Source organism: Pelmatolapia mariae, linkage group LG6, assembly GCF_036321145.2.
Source record: "Pelmatolapia mariae isolate MD_Pm_ZW linkage group LG6, Pm_UMD_F_2, whole genome shotgun sequence".
NCBI classification, from domain to species: Eukaryota; Metazoa; Chordata; class Actinopteri; order Cichliformes; family Cichlidae; genus Pelmatolapia; species Pelmatolapia mariae.
The window spans coordinates 36,378,387-36,404,152 of NC_086232.1; the positions used below are offsets into that span (position 1 = coordinate 36,378,387).

The 25,766-nt window shown below is 40.5% G+C and overlaps 1 protein-coding gene across 1 annotated transcript in view; it reads left to right on the forward strand.

Moving 5' to 3' along the window:
• Positions 1 to 25,267, forward strand: part of LOC134629461 (xylosyltransferase 1-like) — a 78,435-nt gene extending 53,168 nt beyond the window's left edge. Inside the window, exons 6-11 of the mRNA XM_063476797.1 lie at positions 548 to 764; positions 1,187 to 1,363; positions 7,011 to 7,276; positions 11,798 to 11,996; positions 17,599 to 17,932; positions 22,144 to 25,267. Coding sequence (XP_063332867.1) covers positions 548 to 764; positions 1,187 to 1,363; positions 7,011 to 7,276; positions 11,798 to 11,996; positions 17,599 to 17,932; positions 22,144 to 22,466 — 1,516 coding nt within the window. The 3' untranslated portion in view covers positions 22,467 to 25,267. The remainder of the gene's footprint in view (positions 1 to 547; positions 765 to 1,186; positions 1,364 to 7,010; positions 7,277 to 11,797; positions 11,997 to 17,598; positions 17,933 to 22,143) is intronic.
• Positions 25,268 to 25,766: the final 499 nt, after the last annotated feature.

Genomic DNA, 25,766 nt, shown 5'->3' on the forward strand with positions numbered 1-25,766 from the left:
TTTGACTCCCTCCATCTAACACTCAATATGTTCACTGGAGTAACACCACCCACTGCGTATGCAGGGTGTCACTCTTCTCTCTTTGTGCATGCCTGTGTGTGTGTGTGTGTGTGTGTGTGTGTGTGTGTGTGTGTGTGTGGGGGTGATGTCACCACATTTATAAAGTCCTTTATAGCCAAGCTATTATGGCAGTCTTCACCTGAGGGCACTTTCTTGGGTATTTTTTCCAACTTTATTAAATACTAAGATTTTATTTTTAAAGAGAAGGTGAGACTTTCAGCTTTGTTTTACTATAAGCAGCTCTAAGTTTGTGTCCTTCCTATAGGAAGACGGTTGCTCTTTGCTATAAACGAGCGGAGCTTTAAAAAAATCTGTTTACAAGAAAGAAATTGGAGGAAAATATAAATATGCTGATGCAACAGTAACTGACCTTTCCGAGCTTGTTTTTATGTAAATGGTATTTCAAAAAAAGAAAAGAGGACTTCACAACAACAAGCTCTGACATAGTCACTGATATTACCAAACCTTGTTCCCGTGTGCTTGTTAGGTTCATCCGTAAGCAAGGTTTGGACCGTCTGTTCTATGAATGCGACACCCACATGTGGAGGCTGGGTGACCGTAAAATCCCAGAAGGCATCTCTGTAGATGGTGGGTCCGACTGGTTTCTTCTAAACCGCCTGTTCGTGGAATATGTTATCAACTCCAAGGACAATTTGGTCACCAACATGAAGCGCTTCTACGCCTACACTCTGCTTCCTGCTGAGGTAACACACACTGACAGAAGCTGCTCTCACAGGTTCGAGTGTCTCTTAATCTTTGACTGACAGGTAAACACTGCTTTGGACTTGCACCCTGTCATATATAGAAATGTTTATTCTGTTCTCGTTTCATTGCCTGGAAAAGAATTTGACAGCAGAAATAAGATCATAAAGTGAAGGGAAGATGTAAAGGCTGATTTTCCAAACCTTATACAAAGATTGCATGAGAACTGAATGATCTCTGTGGGGAAATTGAATGTTTATCGCGGGCTACTGTGAATCTCCTTTCTCTGCTCCTACTCTATTTCCTCTTGTGAATTGGATGGTGTAAAAAATAAAAGGTATACAATTTTCTAATTTCGTCTTTTTGTCTTTGCTTTCCGCCTCCCCCTCCCTCTCCCTATTCATTTCTGTTTCTCATTTTCCAGTCATTCTTTCACACTGTGCTGGAGAACAGCGCCCACTGTGAGAGCATGGTCGACAACAACCTGCGCATAACAAACTGGAACCGTAAACTGGGATGCAAATGTCAGTACAAGCACATTGTGGACTGGTGTGGATGCTCTCCTAATGACTTCAAGCCAGCAGACTTCCATCGCTTCCAGGTAGTAATGATACACAAAATACATTTAAACAAAAGCTTTTTTGTGATCATTCAACAATAACTGTTAAAGGGGTAATTTGTAGAAAGGATTCTCAACAACAAAATGTTTAATCTTTTTAAGGCTGGGCCTTTGTTTTTTCATTTTTTAAGACAGTGTTTAAACATTAGTAAAAACAAATAATAAAAGGCTTAACAGCAGTCTCCTTAGTTGCATCATAGCTAATTTTCAGTATCACTTAAGAATAAGGCGGGGTCAGTCTTTGGACCAATCACATTTGAGCAAGACATGTTTGCATATAGGTGAACAGATGGTGTAGAGAGCCAAAATGCAAGATTGAAACCATCACCTATCAGTTTTATTTTTTTAAATAACTGTTTAAAATATATATTTACTGAGCTGCAGGCTAAATATGAAGCCCTGACATTTTTTGCTAATGTCTCCAGAGGTTAAGTAAGTGTTTGCAGATTGCTTAAAACCAGGAATCATACATGACATACTTGACGTGCAGTTACAACATATCTATGGCATAGATTTAGCAAGTGAGCATTTCAGGTACAGTAGTGTCAAAAAAAAGTTTTTAGCCACCACTCATTTCTTTATATTTTGAATGGAATAAATTATGTTTTTGCATAATATTGCTAATCACAAAGTGCCTAAAGATACAATTTAGAATTTGTTCTTTGCTAACTTTTCTAAAAGAGAGACCAAACGGACTGCAACTTAAGAAAACACCAGCAATGAGAAAAACGCAGCAAAAGCACACAAAACACAACGGATATAGGAAAAACGAAAACAGAAATAGGAAAAACGTAAACAGAAATAGGAAAGATGAAAACAATAATAGGAAAAAAAGATTTCAAAAAGCACAAGGGAAGTGTTTCTGGGGAGACAATAACCCGACGGACCAGTTGCAGGAACCAAAGTATGCTAAGAATTGCGCTGGGAGACACTTAAAAGAAGTGGAGGATCTATCGGTTTTGTGAAGAAAGAAAAGATGAGAGGTACGTGTGTTAGCCTAACTATTAGCCTAATCTGTCATCAGTATTATATGACTCATGAGATTAAATCACGCTTACCTAGCATATTTTGGTTCCTGCAACTAGTCCATCGGGTTATTGTCTCCCCAGAAACACTTCCCTTGTGCTTTTGGAAATCTTTTTTTTCCAATTTCTTTTTTCCTATTTTCGTTGTGTTTTGTTTGTTTTGTTTACTTTTGCAGCGTTTTTCTTATTGCTGGTGTTTTCTTAAGTTGCAGTCCGTTTGGCCTCTCAGGGCCACTGTACTTTTCTGTTGTGTTCAGACACAACACTGGCTAATCATTAAGTTAGGTCCCTTTTTTTTCTCCAATTATTCATAGAGCAGTGTTAAGTTCCTTAATAAAAAAAAAATCATTACTCTGAAAATACTCGGGTAAAAAGGAGTGAAAGTGAGTGAAAAAGCAGCCAGAAAGTTTAGCTCCTAGGAGGGTAGCTCAGGAGTTGTGCACAGTCCTGTACTAAGTTAACTATTAGATATGGTTACTTCCAGCCCAAACCCAGATGCTAGCCACAGTGCTAAAACTGAGGCTTTACAGATGTCATTCTGTAACCATTTAAATTTTCTGTCTTTGATTTAACTTAGAAATAATGGGAGTCAGCAAATTGAAGCAAGACTAATAGGTTGGAAATCCATGAGAAGGGTCAGAGAAAAAATGATGCTCCATTTTCTTTTTTTGTTTGCTTTGGATTTATTTATTTATTTATTTATTTATTTATTTTTTAAGGAGGAGGAGGGAAAAAGGCTTACAGTCAAAAAATGACTGTACGGCAAAGACAGAATAACATTGTTGTGGCTTTTCCTCATCATAAGCATGAGTTGGCAGTATTTATGCAAAAACTCTTAGTGCCACAGCAGTGGGCTAACGGTTCTGCACTACAGATTAAAATATCTTTGAAAATATAGTGCAGAGAAACATCTAATTATCTTGACTGCATTGTCCATTAAATTATATGACCATATATATGAAAACAAACTACCTTATCATAAAACTACAATACAAACAAACATAAAATACAGTGAAAATGGAAAGAATTACGTGGCAGACAAGATGAACTTCCACAGTTAAAAAAAAAAAAAATCAAGCTAACAAAAAGTGCAGTTCCTCTAATGACCACTTGGGGCTGACTCCAAAAAGCAACTCAGAGTTAAAATGTTCAGCCTATCACCAGAAATAGACGTTTACACGCTGGTGTTGATTTACTACTACTTCTCTACCTTCTTGTCCAAATATTGTCACTTCTATCTCCAACAAACCACGATGGTGATAGCCACAGTACTAAAACTGAGCCTTTGCAAACTAATAGGTGGCATCACCATAGCAACGTCAACTTTTTATGCCCAGTCTTTTGTTGTCAACCTGCTAATTTAGCTTTAAAGTAAAGTTAAGAAATAGAACAAGGCCTTAATATGAATACAAAGGCACGTATCAAGTGACTTTCTTTTGCTGGTAATGTAATTTTAGTCTAATAACTTTCGCCAGATGTCACAAAAGAGGACGAGATGGGAAATTCTGCAGCTACAACAGGCCGCCAACCTGGGTGGTTGTGTTTAGTTATATGAGGTGAGGAGAGTGAGGCATGTTAGTGTATATGACGCAGTGCAGTCGACTTGCCAGCCTGAACTAGCTCACAGGCTTTGCTCCATAAAGTGTAATAGAGCAGGTTTCTGTTTATCACATGATTGATCACATATGCAGTGTCCTCAGTCCAGCAAAAGCCAGTATTGTTCATTCTTAAAGAAAAGTCAAGAGCAAGAGCTCGTATAATTTTGACATTTATTACTGTTTCATTCGTGGGAAATTTGTAATATTCCCCACAGCTATTAACACGACTGCCTTTAGCTTCCAGCCAAATGCTATAGGCAGGAATGAAAGGATTTGCAAAAATGGAAATTCCAGCTGTCCTTTTATCCCATGTTAAGGAAAAGCTGCTGCTTAAGAAGAAAAAAAGTATTTAATAAGCAAAACTGGCAAAAGGCCAGGGAAAAAGACTATGCAGCGGATCCTCATCAGAGATGTCAATCAGACACATCTTCAAACATACAAAAATGAATGTTAAAAACAGCACTACTTTCAGCAGACGTTTGCAGCACATCAGTATGTTGCAGGAAATCAGCAGCAGTCAATCCTTAAATTCTTTGCTCACAAGGTCTGTCCTCTCAACCTCAGCATCCAATGTATTCCCACAGCTTTCACAGTCGATATGTGCAAAATTATGTCTCAATTAGTATGACCCTGAAAGGAAAAAAATGGTAGGAATAATTAGATCTTCTCAGCCTTGGGTCTGTGATTAAGGAGACGGTTAGCTAGCCTTTCAAAATGAAAGTGAATGAGTGGCAGTGACTCTAGAGCCCCAGAGAAAGTCAGCGTCACACTTTTAATGCGCTCCTAAAATCTTAAAGCTGAATTACAAAGTGAATACAAATGTTCTGCCTCAGCAGAATATCACTTTAAGTCGTATCCTTCAAGAATGGTGAGTCATTTCATCTCCCCTCTTCTTTATATACCAGTCGGCGCACGGAGCTCAGTTCTCCCATCGCCAAAGCTGTCTGCCGCATGTCTAGCCTCAGTCTCAGTTTAGTGCCAACCCTTTACCCTTGGCACTGCCGCTGGGTCTGGTTGGCACCTTGGTATCACTGAAGCCCAATCCTGGGAAAAAAGACTTTCCAGAAGCAAGCCAGAGCTTGGGATTACTAGGACTTAATTTACCGTAAAGTAATCTCTTTGAGACGGTACAGCCAAGTAAAGAAAACTTTCATTTGTTTTCCAGATCAGAACAATTTTTTAAAGTCAGTACAGCTGTCAATTTCCTACCATAGTTACTTTAAACTGTACTCATTAGAGGAGGAGTTTTATTAAGGAAGATTGGTGTAATGTGCCTTTTCTCTTTGTGCGTCTTTGTTTAGTAATGTGTTTAGAATGGGTACATTTTGGGAAGAATGTGAGAAAGACAGGCTGTGACAGGCTGCTGCTTTCAGATGATTCCACAGAGGGCACGTCAGAACACCCACAAGCTCTAGGACTGTCTGGGAACTAAAACCCACTCCTTTGCATTTCCTTTGATATCTCGAGCCAATCACTGAGTGTTAGGGCAACATCTGGTACTGTGCCACGCCACACCAGCATCCAACAGTTTCTGTGAGAAAAAAAGCACATCTCTCAGAAATGTGCCACAGCGTGATTTGGTCTCCTTTTTTAGCAGGTAGCACCGATGTGTTTGGTGCCGGATGAATAGTTTGGTGTCTAGGACTTAAAAGATGTCTTTGTGTGGAAGCCAGGCTGTGAAGGTGGCAGATTTCGTGATGCACCATCAGCTGCATAACCAACAGCGTGGCAGGGACAAATACAACGTGGCTTGAGTGGATGATTCCAGGCAGAGCGATTAATGCAAAGAACTGATAAGGAAAAAGACAAATAATGGATAACTAAAGAAAAGCATGCAAATGTTTATAGGGTATAGCTTCGTGTCTAGTTCTTGCTTTTCTTTGTCTACTAGTATTGACTGTAGTTACTATAATGAAGCTGTCTGGTACTGATGCCCTAAGTGACTTACAAGTCCAGTGATGCACCCAAAGTCCTTCCATCAATAGCAATTGCACCATAATGTGATTAACCTTTAAACATCTGTGTTATTGGCGTGCAGGTGGATTTGCTTGTTCTGCCTCACAAGTTTCAGAATTTGTAGGATCATCTGCTGATGTGAAGTGACGTGCACAGGAGCAGCATGAGGTTTTCTACGGGTTTTATGTCAGTGTTTTTAGTGATTATTTGTCCATTAATTATATGCATTAATAAATAAGGCGTTAATATAACATGTTTTCTAGTTTCTTTTGTTCTTATAAGCAGCTGTGTGATTATTTTACACATCAAAGTCTGTTTACAGGTCTGGAGTTGTACTAAATTACCGATCATGTGAAAACTGTTTTTATAAAGCTGTGTGACTGCAGGGGAAAAATATTTAAATTATGTCAATGTCAATAAAGAAAGGAATTTACCAGAATACTGTGTGGCAGCTTGAGGCCAATGACTTGAGGCTACATTAGCTGCTACAAGGATAGGCAGTCAAATTTCCAGCCAACTGGCAGCAGAGCTTCATTGTGGGTAACATAAGCGCCAGAGCCGATGAGGAAGAAAAGACTATATTTGTGGTTTGACATTTTTGTCTATGGTGATTTTGTGGTGTTAAATTAATGGGATAATCTTTTAAGCTCATCTAAACCCTCCAGTTTATCTTAACATCCCTTGTGGGGCAATGACCAGGAGGCTGGGAACCGCTAAAGTACAGGACACCATTTGTACTGCAAAAGAATGAAATAGAGAGATAGTCTTGGGAGAGAGTATATTTGATTTAATACATTATAATTAATTCACAAACCCATATGGTAATGATTTCCCTATTTTTATCTGCTACCTTCACTCACTTTTATACTACCTCCTATCTAATTCTCTTTCCTGCCCACATGTCACTTCCTCACATATCTCACACATCGCATTTGTTCGGCTGACATCCTGGCGCACAACCATTTCTTAATCTTCTCCTTTTTTTCTTCTCTTTATCTCATCCGTCTTTGCTTTGCTCTCCCCCCACCTTCCTACGCTCTCTGCCTGCAGCAAACAGTGCGGCCCACCTTCTTTGCCAGGAAGTTCGAAGCCAGCGTTAACCAGGAGATAGTGAACCAGCTGGATGCCTACCTGTTTGGACCATTTCCCCAGGGGACGCTGGCATTGAACTCATACTGGGAGAACGTGTACGACGAGCCAGATGGCGTGGCCAGCCTGTCCGACGCACAGCTAACGTACTACCATGCTTTCTCGCGACTGGGCCTGGCCAGGGCTGCCGCCTCGCTGCAGGGGAACCCGAAGGATCACAGCTGCAGGTTAGTTTTGTGAAGATGTGCACAATACACAATCCCCGCAGACGTCCATGTATGCATGCAAATAGTTCTCAGGCCCTTGATCTTCTGTCCAGCCACACCCACACGCACTCATTATCATTATTATACGCCGCACCTGCACCTACATCCACAGGTGCACTCCAGTTTGCTTTCGCTGTCAAAAGCAAGCCATACACATAGTATACGAAGCCACAACATAGAGTATACAAAAGCATTTTGTTTGTCTGCTGATGCATTATCTCACATAGATCACATGTCATGGAAATAAGATAACAATGAACAGTACCAGTCAGCAACTGGGAACTCTGGGTAATGCTATTCATTTTGTAACACAATATGACACTCAATTTATCCGTCAGATAATGACGCTATATAGGTCATAACATTGAAAGCTGGCCTTTATGCTAGGGTATAATTAGTGGAAATGCACGAATTCCAGAGTGCTGTTAACATACAGTGTGTGGTTAAATTAAAAGGGAAAACCACAGTATGCGTTCATATTTAACAGGCAAATGGAACATTTCAGCTTCATGTCTTTTAGTAGGATTTTTAATAGCATATGCTTTCATCAGTTTAGTTTATTTGCACAGTGATGAGACCTGTATGCAAAAGAGTAACAAATTCAGTATGCTAATGTGGAACAGAAAGGGGAAGCGTAAACTGCTAATTTGCGTACATGCGACACAAGGCCCCATGCATCTCAGTGCATCCAGGAAACAAACGCCTACAACATCTTAATGATGTCAGCAAACATTAACACAGCTTGGCCCCACATGACCAGGAACAAAAAAACATAATAGAAAACAGCATGAAGGCAGGCTGTTTGAACAGCGTATGGTGGCAAACGGTGATATGATCTGTCGTAGCTTTTGTTGGGAGTCATCCAAGCTGCCAGTCTGTGTTTCCTCTCATGAAACTTTCAAAAATCATCAGGTGTCTTCGAAGACAGTTTCACTTGCAGTTTATAGAGTAAGTCAAGAAGGCAACACGAATGCCATTACCTCAGCTGGAGCGCGCTGCATGTGAGCTGAGATAGTTTGCTCCTCACAAGCAAGTCCCCACTATAGCAAGGCGTCCGATGCCCTGCTGCATTGTGGGTGTTCTGTGAAATCTAGTAGGTAAAGCCAGGCAGTGAAAGAAGGCATGGTTTCAAAGTCAAACTTCAAAACCATCTCGCGGCTACAGCTGTTGTTATTCAAACACTGTGCATCTGTTAAAATAGAGAGCTGGAGCACAGGACAGGTGTGCATGTGTGTGTGTCTGCACGAACGAGAGAAAGTAGAGGCTTCAAACACACAACTTATATTAGTTTCCAATCACTGAGAGGGCAGAGGTCATAGATTAAGAAAACAGAAAGAAATGCTTTAAATATCTGCATGTGTGTGTGTAGTGTGGGTTTGTTTGTGTTTAGGTAAGCGCCTCGTAATTGATGCTGTTAATGTGTCTGTTAACATACATGGTAAATGTATGTCATATAGCGCTTTTCTACTCTATCTCAGCCCTTAAAGCGTTTTACACAACTTGTCTCATTCGCCCATTCATACAAGCACGTTTCTTTTTCTATGTTCTTTCTATGCAAGTGCTTTCTATCTAACACGCACACACATTAATAGTCCACTGGATGCATCAGAGAGCAACTTGCGATTAGTATATATACTGCATGCAGACTGGAGGGATCAAACAACCAACTTTCTGATTAGCAGATGACACAAGTTGTCAAACCTTTTTCCTTCATGCCCCACTAGAGAAGACAAAAAAGTTTATACCCAACACCCCACAGTTTTTAGCAATCATTAACAATAACAAGGGACCCAGGTTGAAATTATACTTCAATAAAGGTCAGTACAATAGCATCAGTAAAGTGTTTATTTTCCCTAAAATAAAAATCTATTCACTCAGCTTATTCGACTACTTGTACCCGCATTTAAATAATTGATAGCTTAGAGAAAGCGAGTGATTACGCTGGTATGTGTGGTTCTTTCTTGAATTACCACAAGCACAATTTTAATAAGCAGAAATTGCTGTTAAACAATCCTATGCATTTTTTTACAGTAACCGCTGGTGTGTTTTTTCCACAGTGAGTCACAGGATTAGAAAAAAGTAAACCTGGAAGCTTACCCAACATTAGCCCCAGGTTGTACCTTTCATGTATTAGCATTACATTAGAGGCATGACAACACCTCTACCTGGCTATCTTTGAAAAACACAGTAGGTTTTTTAACCACACTAAACCACTTTGAGGTAATCCCGGAATCCTCACAGCACCTTTTCACCACTGGGAAGATATATGTTTTTTAAATTAAATATGTCTGCTGCACAGTAAATACAAAAAATGTAACAAAGTCTTGAAGCTATGTACCTGACGATATTAGAATATTGATAATCTGTCTGCATGTACAAAATTGTGTTAAATGCAAAAATGTGCATTTATCCACTTTGATTACTAAAGACAGCAATAGAAATATTGAAAAAAATATTCTTTGTTTAGCACATTAGATATGTTAAATGTGTTAAATGTGTTTCACTTTGATTTTTATGTAGTGATAACACATCAGAGAGGCAGGCTGGGGCTAAAGAACATTATAACAAATGTTATAATGTGATATTTTAGTCTCATAATGTGGTCTTAATTTTCCATAGCGTCATAGGATGTCATAACTTAGTGCTTGGTCTCACAGTTCTCGCTTGTCTTTTGTGTTTTACGTCACAAAAGTGTTTCCAGCTGAATCGCTGGCTTGTGATTTTTGTAATTCCACCACTCTGTGGTTTATTAACGTAATAATTAAACACACAATGTGTGTGCTGGCACTCTGCAAGGCCTGCCTGGAGCTGTCCTGTTTAAGTTTTATTGATCTGTAATTTAGTTCGTGAGCCGAGTAATTAAAGCTGATCACGTTTTTGCTTAAAGCGAGCCCCAGCAAAGCTCACATTTGAAAATATATCTTTTTCAAGTGTCGGTGTGATGTCTCGAGTCTGCTCACATATGGTGTGCGTGTGTAAATGTGTTTGTGTGTGTGTGGCCACGTGTTTTGCATGCATTTCAAATTCAGATGTGCTACCAACAGATGGATGGGTCAACTTCATTGTGAGACCTGAGCAGCAGAGAGAGAGAAAAAGGGACACAGAGAGTGATTTGGCTCTTTTAGCAGCCTGCTGTGACTCAATTGGAGAGATTGTGGAGTAAAAGCCTGAATGGAGCTTCTGTGCAGGCTACGCCCTTGCCCCCTGCTCTCTGCTTCTCACACTGGCAGCCACGTCTTTTTTGGGAAAGATGGGACAGAAAGCAGAATGAAGGAAGAAGAGCGATGAGGGGAAAGGAGGAAAAAGCAGGTGGGAAAATGTAGAAGAGGAGAAAAAGAGAGACTCGGGGAAAAAGAGCTGGAGTGGAGGGAGTGTGCAATGCTATTCTTGTGAGTGTAAATATTTGCTGTTCTGCTTGTCAGGGTAGCATTTACCAGGACGGGTTGACTCCTGGTCCTTTACTGGAATACTGATGAGGCCATAGGCACAGGGGAGCAGGGAGAAACAGTGCGTGGATGTGCGTTTGTGTGTGTTAAGCTGTGCAACCCAAAAAAAAAAGGAGGAATAAAGAGGAGTTTAAGGAAGCAGAAGGATGAGAAATCTGGGCGAGAAGGACTCAGGACGTGTGCAGACAGCAGCTGCGGCGTGCTCCCCAGCAGTGCCTGCCCTGGCCCCTTTTTTGTTTTTCCAGAAGTCACTCCGGCTGGGTGCCCTGAGGGCAGACCCTCTGTCACGTATGAAGCGACACACACAAATAAACAACAGACTAATCAGAGGGGCAAGACCTTTATTCAGCTTCAGCTGACTGGATGACCCAGTTCAACTTTGTTCAGCTGTCTTGTAATGCTTTAGTTGGGTTTTGTCCGTGTGTGTGTGTGTGTGTGTGTGTGTATGTGTGTGTGTCTGTGACTAATCTGAATATGCTGCCAATGCAGCCCATGACTATTCTGTAATTTTCAGACCACTGTGGTGCCGCCTGTCACGTGTCTTCTTAATGCCATCCCTTCCACTTCAGAGCACATGTTAAAGCAACCAGCACATTGTAGCACATGAAACTTTGTTGTTTACTCAGAAGTTCTTAAGGGTACTTCAGCAGTTCATATCTGATCTGGGATCTACTGCAGCAGCAGTCATGAACCCACAAAGTGTGGACACAGCAACTCACAAGCAGTGCGGTTTGGGAATTATCTGCCTAGTTGACACATGTCTTTTACCAATTGGATTTCTGTTAAAGGTCATTGAATTAATGTCCGCTGTGTCACACAATCACACAGCACATTGACTCTCCACTAACCTTCACGGCAAGCATTCATTAGCATCCAGCCACATTAGCATGTCCAAGGCCCCCCAGACCTTATCCACATGAATCTTGATATTCTCCTCTTCTTACAGTATCAGCTTTGAAAAGCAGCACCGTCAAGTAGGTAGGTCAGAAGGTATCGGGTTTGCTAATGGATTCTCATTTTCTCAACGCTCCATCAGGTATTTCCCCATGGGCCACCCAGTATCAGTGCATCTCTACTTCCAGTCAGACCAGTTCCAGGGCTATCTGGTCAAGCACCATGCTACTAACCTGGCAACAAGCAAGCTGGAGACCATGGAGACCTGGGTGGCACCCACAAAGAACTTCAAGTTAACCACTCCTCCTACGAGCACATTCAGCAGGTTGCAGTTCGCAGAGGTGAGTCAGCATATTAGTCTGCGTGCCCTTGCATTCATTTTTAATTTGAATTCGCTTGTTTGGCATGAGTCACAAAACAATCAGTCAGCCGCTGCCAGTGTCAGAAAATGAGTTCCATTAAAACTCTGAGCAGCACACAGCAAAAACACACTCCTCAGCATATAATTAGAGGTGAGATATACAGCTCATTGCCATGGTGACCTCATATATCGCCCTTGCCAAGACTCATAGCGGCGCATCTCCACACAATTAAACTGGTGCCTGTAATGGCCTTGTAAAATGTAAATTGATTGAATTCATCCCAGTTTACAGGGATGAGCGCTTCATGTGCTGCTTATTTGTTGTTTCCTAATAGAACGTCTTCTCACCTTCACACTGGAATGCTTCCCTTGATTGTCTTGTTATGTTAATGTGTGTTTCTGTTTACCACAACGCCTGTTTAGGATACAGCCACTCGGCTGTGATGTGACAGCCACAGAGTGTCTTTTTAAAAAGGACAAAATTAACTGAGTGAATGCAAATTGACCTTTTTCTCTGCTTTTATCGTGCAGAGCTTTAGTAGGAGGCAGAAATGTCAACAAATTTGCGAACGAATTTGTTTGTGCCCGCGGACAATGCTCGTGCACCTGGATACACTTTGACCACGTTCGACCTTTTGCGGCGCTCTCAGTCTGAACACGAAGGGATGCAGACGCCCAGCCGACGTGTGGCTCCCTCTTGCTAAGCCCTGTTTGTCTGTCTAACCTATGAAACCGTGAGTGACAGAGAAGTGATGTGAGCTGTGGCTTTTATCTGAATGCTCAGCCTGAGAAAACATTCTCTGTCTAGCACTGTGTAGTGGCTGTCAGTCAATCAGTTTGTCCATCTGTCATTCAAAATACAAGACGAAAACGACAGCACGGTGTAGCTGCAGCAGCGCACTGCCTTTTGTCAAATTTGTAGATATGGACCATTATACTATAGCTATATACTGGGGTTTGCTAGATAAACCATATGGTTGGCTTAACAATGGTTTCCTTGTCCTCCTTTGGATATAAAGAAAGACAGATATGTCTTTTCACTCCCCTGTTGCTGCCTTTATAGGCATTTGTTACAGCACTTTGGTACAGGACCGCTTAAAACCTGCACATTAAAAACCAGTATTTCACCTCAAGTCAGATTTGACATTGAGAGGCATTTTAAGCTGTGCATAAATCCTACTGCACCATGACTAACTTTAACTGAAGATTGTGTCCTCATTCCACCACAGTGTAGATAATTTATGTGGACATACATGGGAGGAAAAAATAGTAGCAACATGTTATGATGTAATGTAACAGAATACAATGTAGAAAAACAAGTGTAATGCTTCTGACAAAGTGTATGGATTTTTGAGCATTTTAGCTTGAAACAGCTGGGACCTTTCTTTGTGGAGCTCTTCCCATTCTCTCCGTTACGTCCCAAAGACATGTAGGTGTTTAGTTAGCTGATAGACTTTAAACTCAATGTAGATGTGAGTGGACGGATGTCTGTGTCACTCCTGCGACAGACTGGCACCTTGTCCAGATGTCCACAGCAAGAAGGTGAACATCTGGTGTGGAGTTTGCATGTGCTTCCCTTGTTTGCGTGGGTTTCATCCGGCCTCATCCCACTCTGCTTTTTCTTCCACACATGAAATTTGGACAATGATGTAACTACCTTTAAATTTACTGGACTGGTACATGGACTATTCTCACAATAGCACAAATCATTTATTGTCCCATTCATGTCAGATGTTTGCATTTTTCTTTTTTTGGATAACGTCTAGAAACGTTTAGCTCCAGAAAAACATGTCCAAGAATAACTCCAGTTTGTGCTTTTATAACAGAAATTGTCTTGTTTTCTCTTGTTTTCTACTCATTGCACCACTGTGCATGTTTATTAGCATCCATCCATCTTGCCTCGGTAGCATAATGTGTGTCCCCCGGAGAGTCCTCTGGTGCTGCTAGTAGACACCTGTATTTGATTACGACTCCAAAAAGTGTCCCTAATAAGCCTGCGAATGCAGCCTCGAGGGGCATTTGTGCCCTATGTTTTTAAGCAGGGCCAGATGTAGAGTGGGACCGTCCATGACCTCGCTTGATAAAACTGACCAGACTTATTTAATGGAAGTGTCAACCTATAGGCGCCGACTGCCCGATGACATGGAGAAAAGGTTTGCAGGGTTACTGGGTCACAGAGAAAAAATGAACTGTAGCTGGATTATGAGAATAGAGTGTTTTATGCGTTCTATTAAGTCAGGTACAGAGCATGAAACAAGTAATACAGGTAATAATGGTGAACAATGAATTTGGAGAAAAGTAATGAGAGTGATGATATCCAGGTTATTATCAAGTTTTTTTATTTTTGTTTTTTGTCAGGTCAACAGCAGACGATAAATGAGGGCTAAATGTTTCAAACGTAGCAGAGGCTGTTAGTAATTGCTGGTTAAGAGCGGAAAATCTGAATAAATGGTCCAATTGGGTGGAAAGTGTGAGTGAACAGACTGGTAGAAAAATGTAGTAATTGGACAAAGAGCGTAGAGCCACAATGAGGTTGCCAGATCAGCATTTGTTCCACCTAAGCGTGTTCTTCTAAGTACAGCTATAAGCGAAAGAAGGTTGTGAGCCCCTGACTTGGTTAGCACTCATAAGCCTTGATTGAGTGTTGGTCTTAAGCCAAAGCTTATAGGGTAGGAGCACCAAGGGACAGGTTGAGTGTGGAGGTCATCGTAAGCTATAGGCTGAAGTAGGCAGGAAGTTAATCCCTGTTCGACCTACTTTCATACTCGAAGGAAGAGTTTTCTGGTACTGGTTCCATCTCTTATCCACAGATATACCTTGAACGTCATCACCAGGAGAGAAATATGTTAGTGGAAAACAATAATTGCAGTCTTTAAAACAATAAACTTTATGAATGTAGTTAAAATGTTCCAGCAAACTTTTGCTATTGCTAAAACACTGCCATGTCTTTGCAAAAAGACCTCAAGTGTTCTGTATAAATAAACAGCAGATCAGTTTATACACCAATCAGTCACAACATTAAACAAGCCTAATGTTAAGTAGTTCTGGCTTGTAGTGTGGTGTCTGGCCTCGGGATGTTGGCAAAGGATCGTCCATGTTCGGGCACATCCAACTGATGCTGTATTGGATTAATATCTGGGGAGTTTGAAGGCCGTGAGGCCTTTTTTGCGTTGCTGAGCAGTTTTTGTGATGCGTTAGGGTGTATTTGTCCTCCTAGAAGAGTTTGTTTGGATTGCAAAACTGTTTTTGTGGGTGGTACGTGTTAAAGTTACATCTCAATACTATTTTTTTTTTACACTTTTGTGGTAAAAATGGCCTTCTGTCCAGTATTTCTGTTGTAACCAGGATAGACCTTGACCTTTGGTCATGAGGCCAGACAGCAGTCGGGCAAGTTGCCTGTGCATCTTATTAACTTATGTGTCCTTCCACGCTATGTGTATGTTGGTACAGAAGTCTGTGGAATAGAGAAAGGAGACTGCCCACTCGTCTGGCCTGAAACTTGGAATGCAGATGTGCATAATTTATATTGTGCATAGTAGATGCTTGTTGCTAAATAAACTGCAAGAACTAGAAGCAGGTCTCAGAGGGTTCCCCTCCAGGCACGTGAACACTGTCACAATCTTCTTCTTACAGCTCAGTTTAGACAGCCATCTGCAAGTTTTCTGGTAGTGGAAAACAGTGTTATTTCTCTCCAACTGCTCCTTTTCACTTCCTCCTGGGGCCTTGAAGGAGAGTGTTGCTAGCCATATGAGCGTTAGTGTGCATTAGCGAATCAGTATTGAATAAAGTAATGAGCTACAGAGGTGCGGGACAAGAGAGCTGATTAGTAATTTAAGGGGCAAGGTCCAAGGGGCAGATATGGCAGAGGTCAGTCCAATAATTGAGAGGAAAGTGAGGTGTGTTTAATTGATGACAAAACACACACTGTTTCTGTGCGTGTCTCATTTATGCAAGTGGTGTCTATTTATACTGTACATGGTAATCGCAGTTCTCAGAGGACCTAATGCAGAGTCAATTCCAGTCAGGCATTGATCGTCCGGCTGGGTGAGGCTGTGTTAATCAGCTACTATTGTAAGGATGAGCGCTTCTTAAAGCCGCCATCCCTCTCACATTTCTGCAAACACCCTAGACATCTTTTATTGTCAGAGCCTGTGTGTGTGTGCGTGTATGTGGGCCTCCCTCTCTATCACTCTGTCTCACAGTTTTGCAGTCTCTGCAACACACACATAAAATAATTTAGATTACTTTTTTTTAAGTTGACCACAGCAAAGATATTAAACACAATTACTGTACTTGTGTTCCTGTTGTTATGATTTGTCTGTCTTACCGCTGGATCTCTTTTGTTCTTTCTTATTGCGGGATGTTTTGTAGCGGGACTTTTGGCAAAATATCAGTTAGAAAGACATAACCAATAACCTGAAAACATGTGTATTCTAAATGTTAATTATGTAAGCTTAGAGGACATTATAATCTTAAAGTGGCTCATTGTTCCATTGGCAGCCCTCCAGTGTTTTGCAGGCTGGCAGCTTCTGCAGCCAGAGGCACTGTATGTCTCCTAACTCGCCAAAGATATATTTGACTTACTGCTACTGTTTGTTAAATTTATCTCAAAATTCACTCAAAGAATAGCGCTTTCTCTGATTTTGTGGAAGCATTGAAACCCGGTTTTTATTGAGCTTTTCTCCCTAGATGCTTTTTTTTATCCGTCAAAAAGCTGCGGTTCCCTGTCTCTGCATATAATCAGTGTCTTCCTCTATTTGAGATTTTTTACTTATTTAGGGTTTTAATCATCTCCACTGTTGTTTCTGTTTAAGACAAATAGTGTTCACACTGGTGTTGGTGTTCACTGCCTTCTGATTTTGTCTTTGTGTGAAACGGGAGTGCGTTTGATTTTCACCCCTTTGAGATATCTTTTTTTCAGCATGACTCCTTAGCCTCATAGAGTCAGTCGTAATAGCAAAACTGTAGCCAAATTTACTTAAAAGTGCTTGTCAGAACAATCAGACTTGTCAGCTTTTGCAGATTAAAATAGTATATAACAGCTGTGTTGAGAGTAGGGCTGAAGTGCAGGGCTTTTAAATAAAAATAAAAAAATGCATACTTAAAATGACTCCCTATGATAACATAGTTGAGATATCACTCAGCTAGTTGATATATTGACAACAGGTTACAGAATTTGGTGGCCATTAATAAAAAATGTTTTGTTTTTTAAATAAAGACTCAATCTGTAATTAGCTTTTTCATCATTCTGTGAGCAACAGTGATGGTGTGGCATTACTCCAAAACAGCACAGGAGCACTATGAAAGGGAGCTGGTTACCTCGCTGAGAAGTTGGAGGTGTGCAGCCTCACACCTGCAGTGAGAGGCTGCACATTACTTCCTGCAATATTTCAAGCTGTCCAGAAAAGTTGAAAAAGCTTGTTGCCTTTTGCATTTTTATGAACAATCATTTTCCCCCACTTAAATGTTTTTAATGTGTTGCAGCAGCTCCTGTGCGTTTTTGCTGTTGTCTCTCTGCTTGTCTTTGTTCTCACCCCAGCCTATCACCAACTCACGTGCCTATTCTTTCTCTTCTGGGGCAGATTGGGACAGAATGGGATGCCAAAGAACGCATTTTCAGAAACTTTGGCGGCCTAATGGGTCCCATGGATGAGACGGTGGGCATGCAGAAGTGGGTTAAAGGGCCAAACGTCACCGTCACGGTTGTGTGGATCGACCCTACCAACGTCATCGCAGCCACTTATGACATTTTGATTGATGCAAGCGCCGAGTTTACCCACTATCGCCCACCGCTCAACCAGCCTCTGCGGCCCGGTGTGTGGAACGTCCGCATCCTGCATCACTGGAGTCCTGTAGCGGAGATGCGCTTCCTCATTGCCCCATTGGCTTATAACAAACACCAGCCCATACGACAAGGTGAGAAAGAGATTCAAGTTGTCTCTGTGGTAGAAGGCTCATGTATAAGTAGCACTTGCCATTTGTTTCAGCTTTAGCGTAACATAAAATTATTATTGATTGTGTTATTTGCAAAAGTAGCCTTACTAAGCGTATTGCACTGATGTGCTATTCCTCAACAAAAGATGACCATTCATCAAAAAAAATACAGAGGGTGTTTTTCTAAATGTCAAACATTTCTCTGCTCGTGGAGGTTTAGTGGAAGCTCTGCAATTACTGTATGGACCTTGAAAGTGCAATTCAATACAGCATCACAGTTTGTGATGCATATAATATTGAGTCTTTGTGAAACCGTGTCATAAAAAAGACTTGGGTAGTAATTTTGTGGTGTGTTTTCTGGGTTTTCTGTCATTATACCGTCATACTTTTGGTCCTTTATGTTTCAAAGGACATCTGTAGTTGCTTGGTGATGAACATTTTATGAAGTCGACATACCGAGTCTTAGAGAGCCCTAAAAGTCAAATTTTAGTCAGGAGTTTGGCTCTTTTGTGGAACCTCCTTACACTTATTTATGCATCCATGGAAGGCCAGAGGTGAAGAGACCAGAAGCAACATGTTCGTAGCGAACAAAGCAGGCATCAGTCACAACAGATTGAGTCATACGCAGTGCGACAGGCAGAATTGCTGTGGAAGTGGCTTGTAAAGGGGCTTACACATGCGGAACAATCACAGGCAGATTAAAGCAAGGTTAACAGGCATCCATGAGATCTGCCAATTGGATGTGTGAAAGTGTAGATATCAGCTGATATAAGCTGGCACTAAGAATATGGTCCACAAAGCTCATTGTGCTTTTAAAAAATAATAATAATCAAGCAGAACTGATGAGATCACTTTGATAAAAATCAACAATCTTCATGAATTTTCTTAAGTGTCCTTTTTTTAAATTCCTGCAGTAATTCCCACATGTCAATATCAGCTCAAAGGACTGAATGGGATCAGTTTTATATTGTGCTCTTTACACAACAGGTCACGTCTAAAAGAAGCGATTGCTGATTTAGGTGTTTCGAAATGTGTGCACAGGCACACACGCAAATGCACACAGCCTTGCATTTGCAGCGATGCCCTTTCTAATCAAGCCTCTGGGCCTCGGCAGACCCTGGTTATTTGTCATCAAGTCAACCCTAATAACCCAGCGAGCTGCTCATACATACTAAGCAGAGTGTTAAACAACAGTGCACTTAGCCCTCCGAAAACAGTGACACAATTAAATCAATCAGTCAGCATGGATAAGGGGCAGCACTGCATTCTTGTAATCCATAAGCAGCCAAGTTGCTTTGAAAGTCACATGAGAGCTGAGACGCCAGCTTTGGCATAATCATGTATTTCACTGTTTAATAATTTCACTGAGCTTTTTAATGATAAAGGGGAACAGCACATGGCATTTTTTTATTTTTCACCTGAATCTCTGTGGCTACAAGAGTAAGATGAATATTAATAAAAAATGGTGATATTATAAATATCACTTAGATTTTTTTTAAGTCACTGTGCATTATGCAGTTATGTTTCTACTGATGTATGGATAGAAACGGCTGCTGTGTGAGCTCAGTCTTTTTGTCCAAAACAAAGGGCCTTCTTACAGTTACATACTGAACCTCTGTTACAGTGCATCAAGAAATAGTAAATACCACAATTTAAGATATTCCCAGGTATTTTGAATTTTGGATTTTTTTTCTTTCCTTAAAGTAACATTGAAACATTGTATTTGTTGTATTTTTAACCTAAAATCTATTTAATATTTTTTCTAAATCTGCAGTTTCTGTTTCTATTTTTAAAAGCACATTTTAAGAATCTGTTATAAGTGAGACGTGAAACAGAACAGACAAAGCTATGTTAATGGTCAACACAGGTTTTTAGGGTTTTTTTTAAAAATACATTTGGCTTATTAAAACTTAAATATAGGATTAGGTAATAAAGTAACCATTGACTCCAGCTGTCAGGTAAGTGTAAGATAGTAAAAAGTAAAATATACAGTCAATGCAGTGAAGCAGAAATATTCAGTACGATACAAAGATTACACTTGCACTTGAATAAATGTGTCTAATATTGCAAGCCAGCTATACACATTAAGTTGGGCTGGGAGCTGAGAGAGCTCCCTCAGAAGGATCGAGCACTTTTTAAACTCTGATTAGATACTTTAAAGCAGGGAACCATGAAAATTTTGGCTTGAAGTAAAATATCCATGGACATCAAAGAAAAGCTGCTTTAATTTTTCTGCTATAGCCGTACTTTGTTGCAGGACACAGCTTACTGTTACTTTTACTGTAATTTTTAGCAGACTAAAGATTAATATAAAGATTGTGGTAAAGCTGACATTTTTGAGTCACTTCACTTACATTCTCATTTCGTCTTATACAACATTCAGTTCAATTCAATTCAGATTTCTTTATATAGTGCCAAATCACAACAGTCGCCTCGAGGTGCTTTATATTATAAGGTAGACCCTACAATAATACATGGGAAATACAGGGGAATACAGGGAAAAACCCATCAATCATTTGACCCCCTATGAGCAAGCACTTTGGTGACAGTGGGAAGGAAAAACTCCCTTTTAACAGGAAGAAACTTCCTGCAGAACCAGGCTCAGGGAGGGGCAGGGCCATCTGCTGCGACCGGTTGGGGTGAGAGAAGGAAGACGGGATAAAGACATGCTGTGGAAGAGAGACAGAGATTAATAACAAGTACAATTCAATGCAGAGAAGTCTATTAACACATAGTGAGTGAGAAAGGTGACTGGAAAGGAAATACTCAATGCATCATGGGAGTCCCCCAGCAGCCTACACCTATTGCAGCAAAACTAAGGGAGGATTCAATGTCACCTTATCCAGCCCTAACTATATGCTTTAGCAAAAAGGAAAGTTTTAAGCCTAATCTTAAAAGTAGAGATAGTGTCTGTCTCCTCAATCCAAACTGGAAGCTGGTTGCATAGAATAGGGGCCTGAAAACTAAAGGCTCTGCCTCCCATTCTACTTTTAAATACTCTAGGAACAACAAGTAAGCCTGCAGTACGAGAGCGAAGTGCCCTAATGGGGTGATATGGTACTACAAGGTCATGTGTTTACATCGAGTCTGCTACAGAAAAACATGTCAGCTGTGAAACTGCAAGCAGAAATTCAGTGCATCAATATGCTGTAAATATGAAATATTGTTAGTTAGTGTTGGATGTGGGGAGCGATGTGGGGCATCTCTTTAGCTTACTTTGGATCCGGACTTTTGCCTTTAACTGATACATCACCCGAAGTGGCTGACGGAAAATAAAGTTGAGTCTTTAAAATTTATAACGTAAGGCTACATAATTATTAGACCGGCTAAGTTAATAATGTTTGTGTTTAATTTATAGTTATTATGTAATAATCTTCTGTTTGTTTTTCTTGATGTGTGTTGTAATGTGTTCTTTGGTTATTAGCTATTTCATGAGTCCACATATAATTTATTGCCATGGCTGACATCAGGTTTCCCTCCTAAATGGTGTGCCAGTAAAACTTTACGATGTGGCCTTCCATGCGCAAAGAGAGCGAGCAGCAGACGCATGCATATACAAAAACTCTACACAGATGCATGACTTCATACTGCTGCCACAAAGCAAGCTGGCATTGGTTGGCCACTGCCATGTCAGACTGCATCTTTCTGTCATCAGTGTGCAAAAAGTGCTGAAGTCTGCTAACATCTGGATGAGAGGAAGCTTGTGTTAGAAGGGATGGCTAGCACCCCAGTTAGAGTGCCAGTGAGGAATTTAAAGCTTCACTGGAGCTCAGGGTGGAGAGGGTGTTTTAAGGAGAAGTTCTGTCTATGTTTACCATCTTCCTTCAGAGCATAACCGTCATGGGAAGAAAGGATGACTTCATGTCTTGAATATTCCTCACTATTTCCAGAAAGTCAGCACTGCAGTAGCCTAACAAACCACATCAAAAGAGAAGATTTAGAGGGTCCAGTTGTATAAAAAAATCAATGCAAGCATCCAATTTACACTTTTAAGATAATAAGAAAGAAAGTCACGTTCACTTCTTTGATATTGTACCTTTTTCCCTTTTCCCCCTTTTCTCCATGCTTACTGATCTCCCAACTTTTTCCCCCTTCTGCAATCTGCATTTTTGACCACTGACTACCACCTTTTTTGCTCACTGTCTATAACTTCTTTGTCTGCTCTCTCTTTCTTGCTTCCCACAAACCTCCAGAGGATACTCTGAAGCTCCACAATGGGCCAGCTAAGAATAGCTACATGGAGCAGAGTTTCCACGGCCTCAACCCGGTGCTCAACATCCCTGTCAGTCTGAGTTACGTGGAGCAGGCCAAGAGGAACACGGCCCTGACCGGCCCTGAGCTCGAGCGTTGGATAGACAGCCTGGTGGGCGAGTTGTGGGAGGCAGCTGACGTCTGTGCTGTGGGCCCTACGGCCTGTCCTGTCATGCAGGCGTGCCCCAAGAGCCCGTGGAGCTCCATGAGCCCAGACCCCAAATCTCAGCTGGGAGCACCTCGTGCCAATGGTCGTATCAGGTAGCAGCAAGGCCTCCAGCTGGACAGGAGGTCGTGGCACTGTTTATCTTTATTTATTTGAGGTGTTTGTTGCAGATGACAGGGGGGTGAGTGTTCTCCATCTCTTGCGGAAGATATTGAAATCAAAAGAAAAAGTGGATTTTGGGGGGACAGAAAGCGAAGGGGAACATTTTCCTCCCACAGTATTCCTTTTTTAGGGGATTATGCTGGCTTTGCTATTTCAGTTTCTCTGTGTATTTATTTTTCTTCTCACGGCTGAGTTTTACTGTGATCAAACATTGCAATTTTCAAGCATTTATTTGGCTGCTGAGTGAATTATAAAGTCAGCTTTTAATGCCTCGCACAGGGCACATGGGTCAAGTGAGTGCGGGCTATCGACACTGCTAGCAGACCAGGTTCTGCTGCGATAAGGCCTTAGTATTAAGACATACACAAGAAGATAGCTGGGTACTGAATTAAATGTGCCTACTTAGAGTTTATGTCAGCACCAACAAAATGACACAGTGTGTGAGTATTCACATATCCCCAGTTGAACAGATTATTTTGTGCCCACTCAAACATCGTCAGTAAAAGCAAATTTCTCATTTTTAAGTTTCTTAAGTTTGTACATGAGTAGAACAACTCAAAACGTAGTTCATATCAGTGCCTGATTAGATTGTTGAACGTTTTGTTGCTTGGCTAAATCTTCACCAGTCACATTTTGTTGTAAAACTGCAAAAAAGAGAGAAGAAAACAAGTACAGTCACTTTCTCAGAGTAATTGGAGGCTACGGGGTTCTATTAGGAATTTCATGTAGAGATTTTAGTGTTAAAAATGTACTAAATTCATAAATGCTTCTTTTGTCATAGTTGTACGATAGCATTTTGAGATTTAGCATTTCCACAGTGCAGAGTTTTCCACACAAACAAAACACCCAGAGGACAGAACGAGAGCTGTTCTTGAGCTAGAATTTTGTTTTTTAACCAACTTGCCTCAAACTTGAAACAAAACTATGTCACATTAACCTTAAACGTATTGTCCTGGTTTTACGTGTTGCCTTCTTTTTCTTTATTCCGGTTATTTGAACATCACTTTATGTTGTACATAATTCTACACTAAGTCTCAAAAATGGTGTGAATGGAGGGGGGTGGGGGGGAGGTCCATGAAGTCGCTATTTATTTATAAGTTTATATAAATACTGATATTTTTAGTCAGTGACTAAATAACTGCAACGCTGCCTTGGCAGCTCGATAAATATTTTTTTGTAAAGAAAGCTGCCTTTATTTACAAAGGCCAACACCCCAAACTTATACTGTACCTTTTTATGGCCCGCACCTATGTGTTAGTCAGTGTTGTCCTGTCTGAATAGATCTTCTTGTCTTGGGTTTCTTACGTGGCCGTTTGCCAAGTGCATCACAAGAGAAAGCCACTCTGACCTGTAAGGTAAGAGGTCAGCTGCCTAACAACCTGAGCAAAAAACAGAAAAGCTGAACAAAAGCAGTCTTCACTAGCGAACACACTGGACGTTGTTTGTAGGAGAAACTGTGCTTTTTTTGGTGTTTAATGGTCGCTGTCGGTTTCAGAATGGTTTGAGTGGTAGTGATCTTCATGCTGTGACAATAATGTACAATTTCAAGTGAATATCATATTGTATCTCTTGATTATAAAGTGACTAATTTATTGGATCGGGTCTGTCGCGCCTTTGCAACCCTATTTACATTTAAAGTACTTTTTCTCTCATCAAGACAATCTCTGGACATTTGAGACAACCTAATTACACTAAGTATGGCACTGTACCACAATAAGAGGTGCGGTCACATATTTGTTTTACCTTGAAATAAGTTTCCTCTGAAGCCAATTAGGTTTTCAATCTGTGATTGTCAACATTGTTTAGTCATCACATGAGCTAAATGAGTGCTTTTGAACAGGCTAATTAGCAGACATTACTGTTCATTAATGTCAAGTTCACCTTGCCTCTCTGTCAGATGTGTGTATTACGATTGCTATCTCTCCTTCCTCTCAAATCTGCATCGTTTCCGGGGTTAGGTTGTAAAGGGCGGCTTTGTTTTCCACTTTCTAGTGCCATCATGCTCTGTACAATTACATCACACAGTACATTATGATGTAAGCTCAATGACCGTTTTGGAAAAAGTGAAATAATTCAATGTGACTAAATGTGAAAGTCCTATTTTGTAACAAAAATTAATAACAAATGAAGAGGATGTACATAGGTATTTTGTATCGAAATGATGTTTAAAGGATATTGTATGTGTAAATACAGATGTGGTAAAATGACATTGAAAGTGTCAATAATTGGGCACAAATAGTGAATTGATGGTGTTTATTGATCAAAGTACATAACCTGTTTCAGTGTTTTTGGACAGCTGTGACAACGACCTTGTCCTATTTGCCTCTCAGAGAAAATCACATGCCAGATTGTTGTTGTTCTTACTGGAATGTATTGTTGAGCAACTGTTGCACAAATTTCTCTGACTGACGTTTCCCCGTCGTTCTGATTTTTTTCTTTTGTTTTTTCGGGGAGGCTCTGTGTGCCTTAGCTGACTTTTAGAACCTTCTCTGTCCATTGAAATAAAATCCTTATTTTGCTGTTTGTTTTGAACTTATGTGAAGAATACCATGAGTCTGTCAAGTGATTCACTGGTACTGCAACACCAAAATGATGTCTGCTGTTGTATATATCATCAGGCCTTCTGTCATTATCAGCTTTTACTTCTTCCCTTTCAGGGATTTGTTTTGTTGTACTTGACTCGCTTGTTTTACTTTTCTCCAACTGCTTTTTGGAAATAAAATTCTATGGAAAAACAACTCACGGCTCCGTGCTGCTGCAGTAATGTATACTATGAAGAATATGGAGGCTGATAACAAAACACTAAGCCACTGACGCATGTTCACACTGTTACTCTATTGTTGCTTATTAAATAGTGTACTTTTGCAGCTCCGGTCGGTTGCACTGGGAATGCAAGGACTTTACAGGATATTATTATCCCCATTCAGCGGTTTAATTTTATTTTACTGTTTATTTATGCAGTTTTAGTGTTGTATGTCAGAATACTAGTCTTTACAACTAAGACACCAATCAACATGTGATTTAAATTGACATTAAAACTGCACTTATTGAAAGATTAATATTGTTAACAGCACAAATTTGACTTTGTGTAAGGTGAAGTTCAATGCTTACAAAGAATTACAAGTATATGATAGTTCTTCTCAACCAGTGTTGGTCAAGTTACTTAGTAATCAGTAATTAGTAACTGATTACTACTTCCCCCAAAAAGTAATCCCGTAACTTTACTAATTACTTATT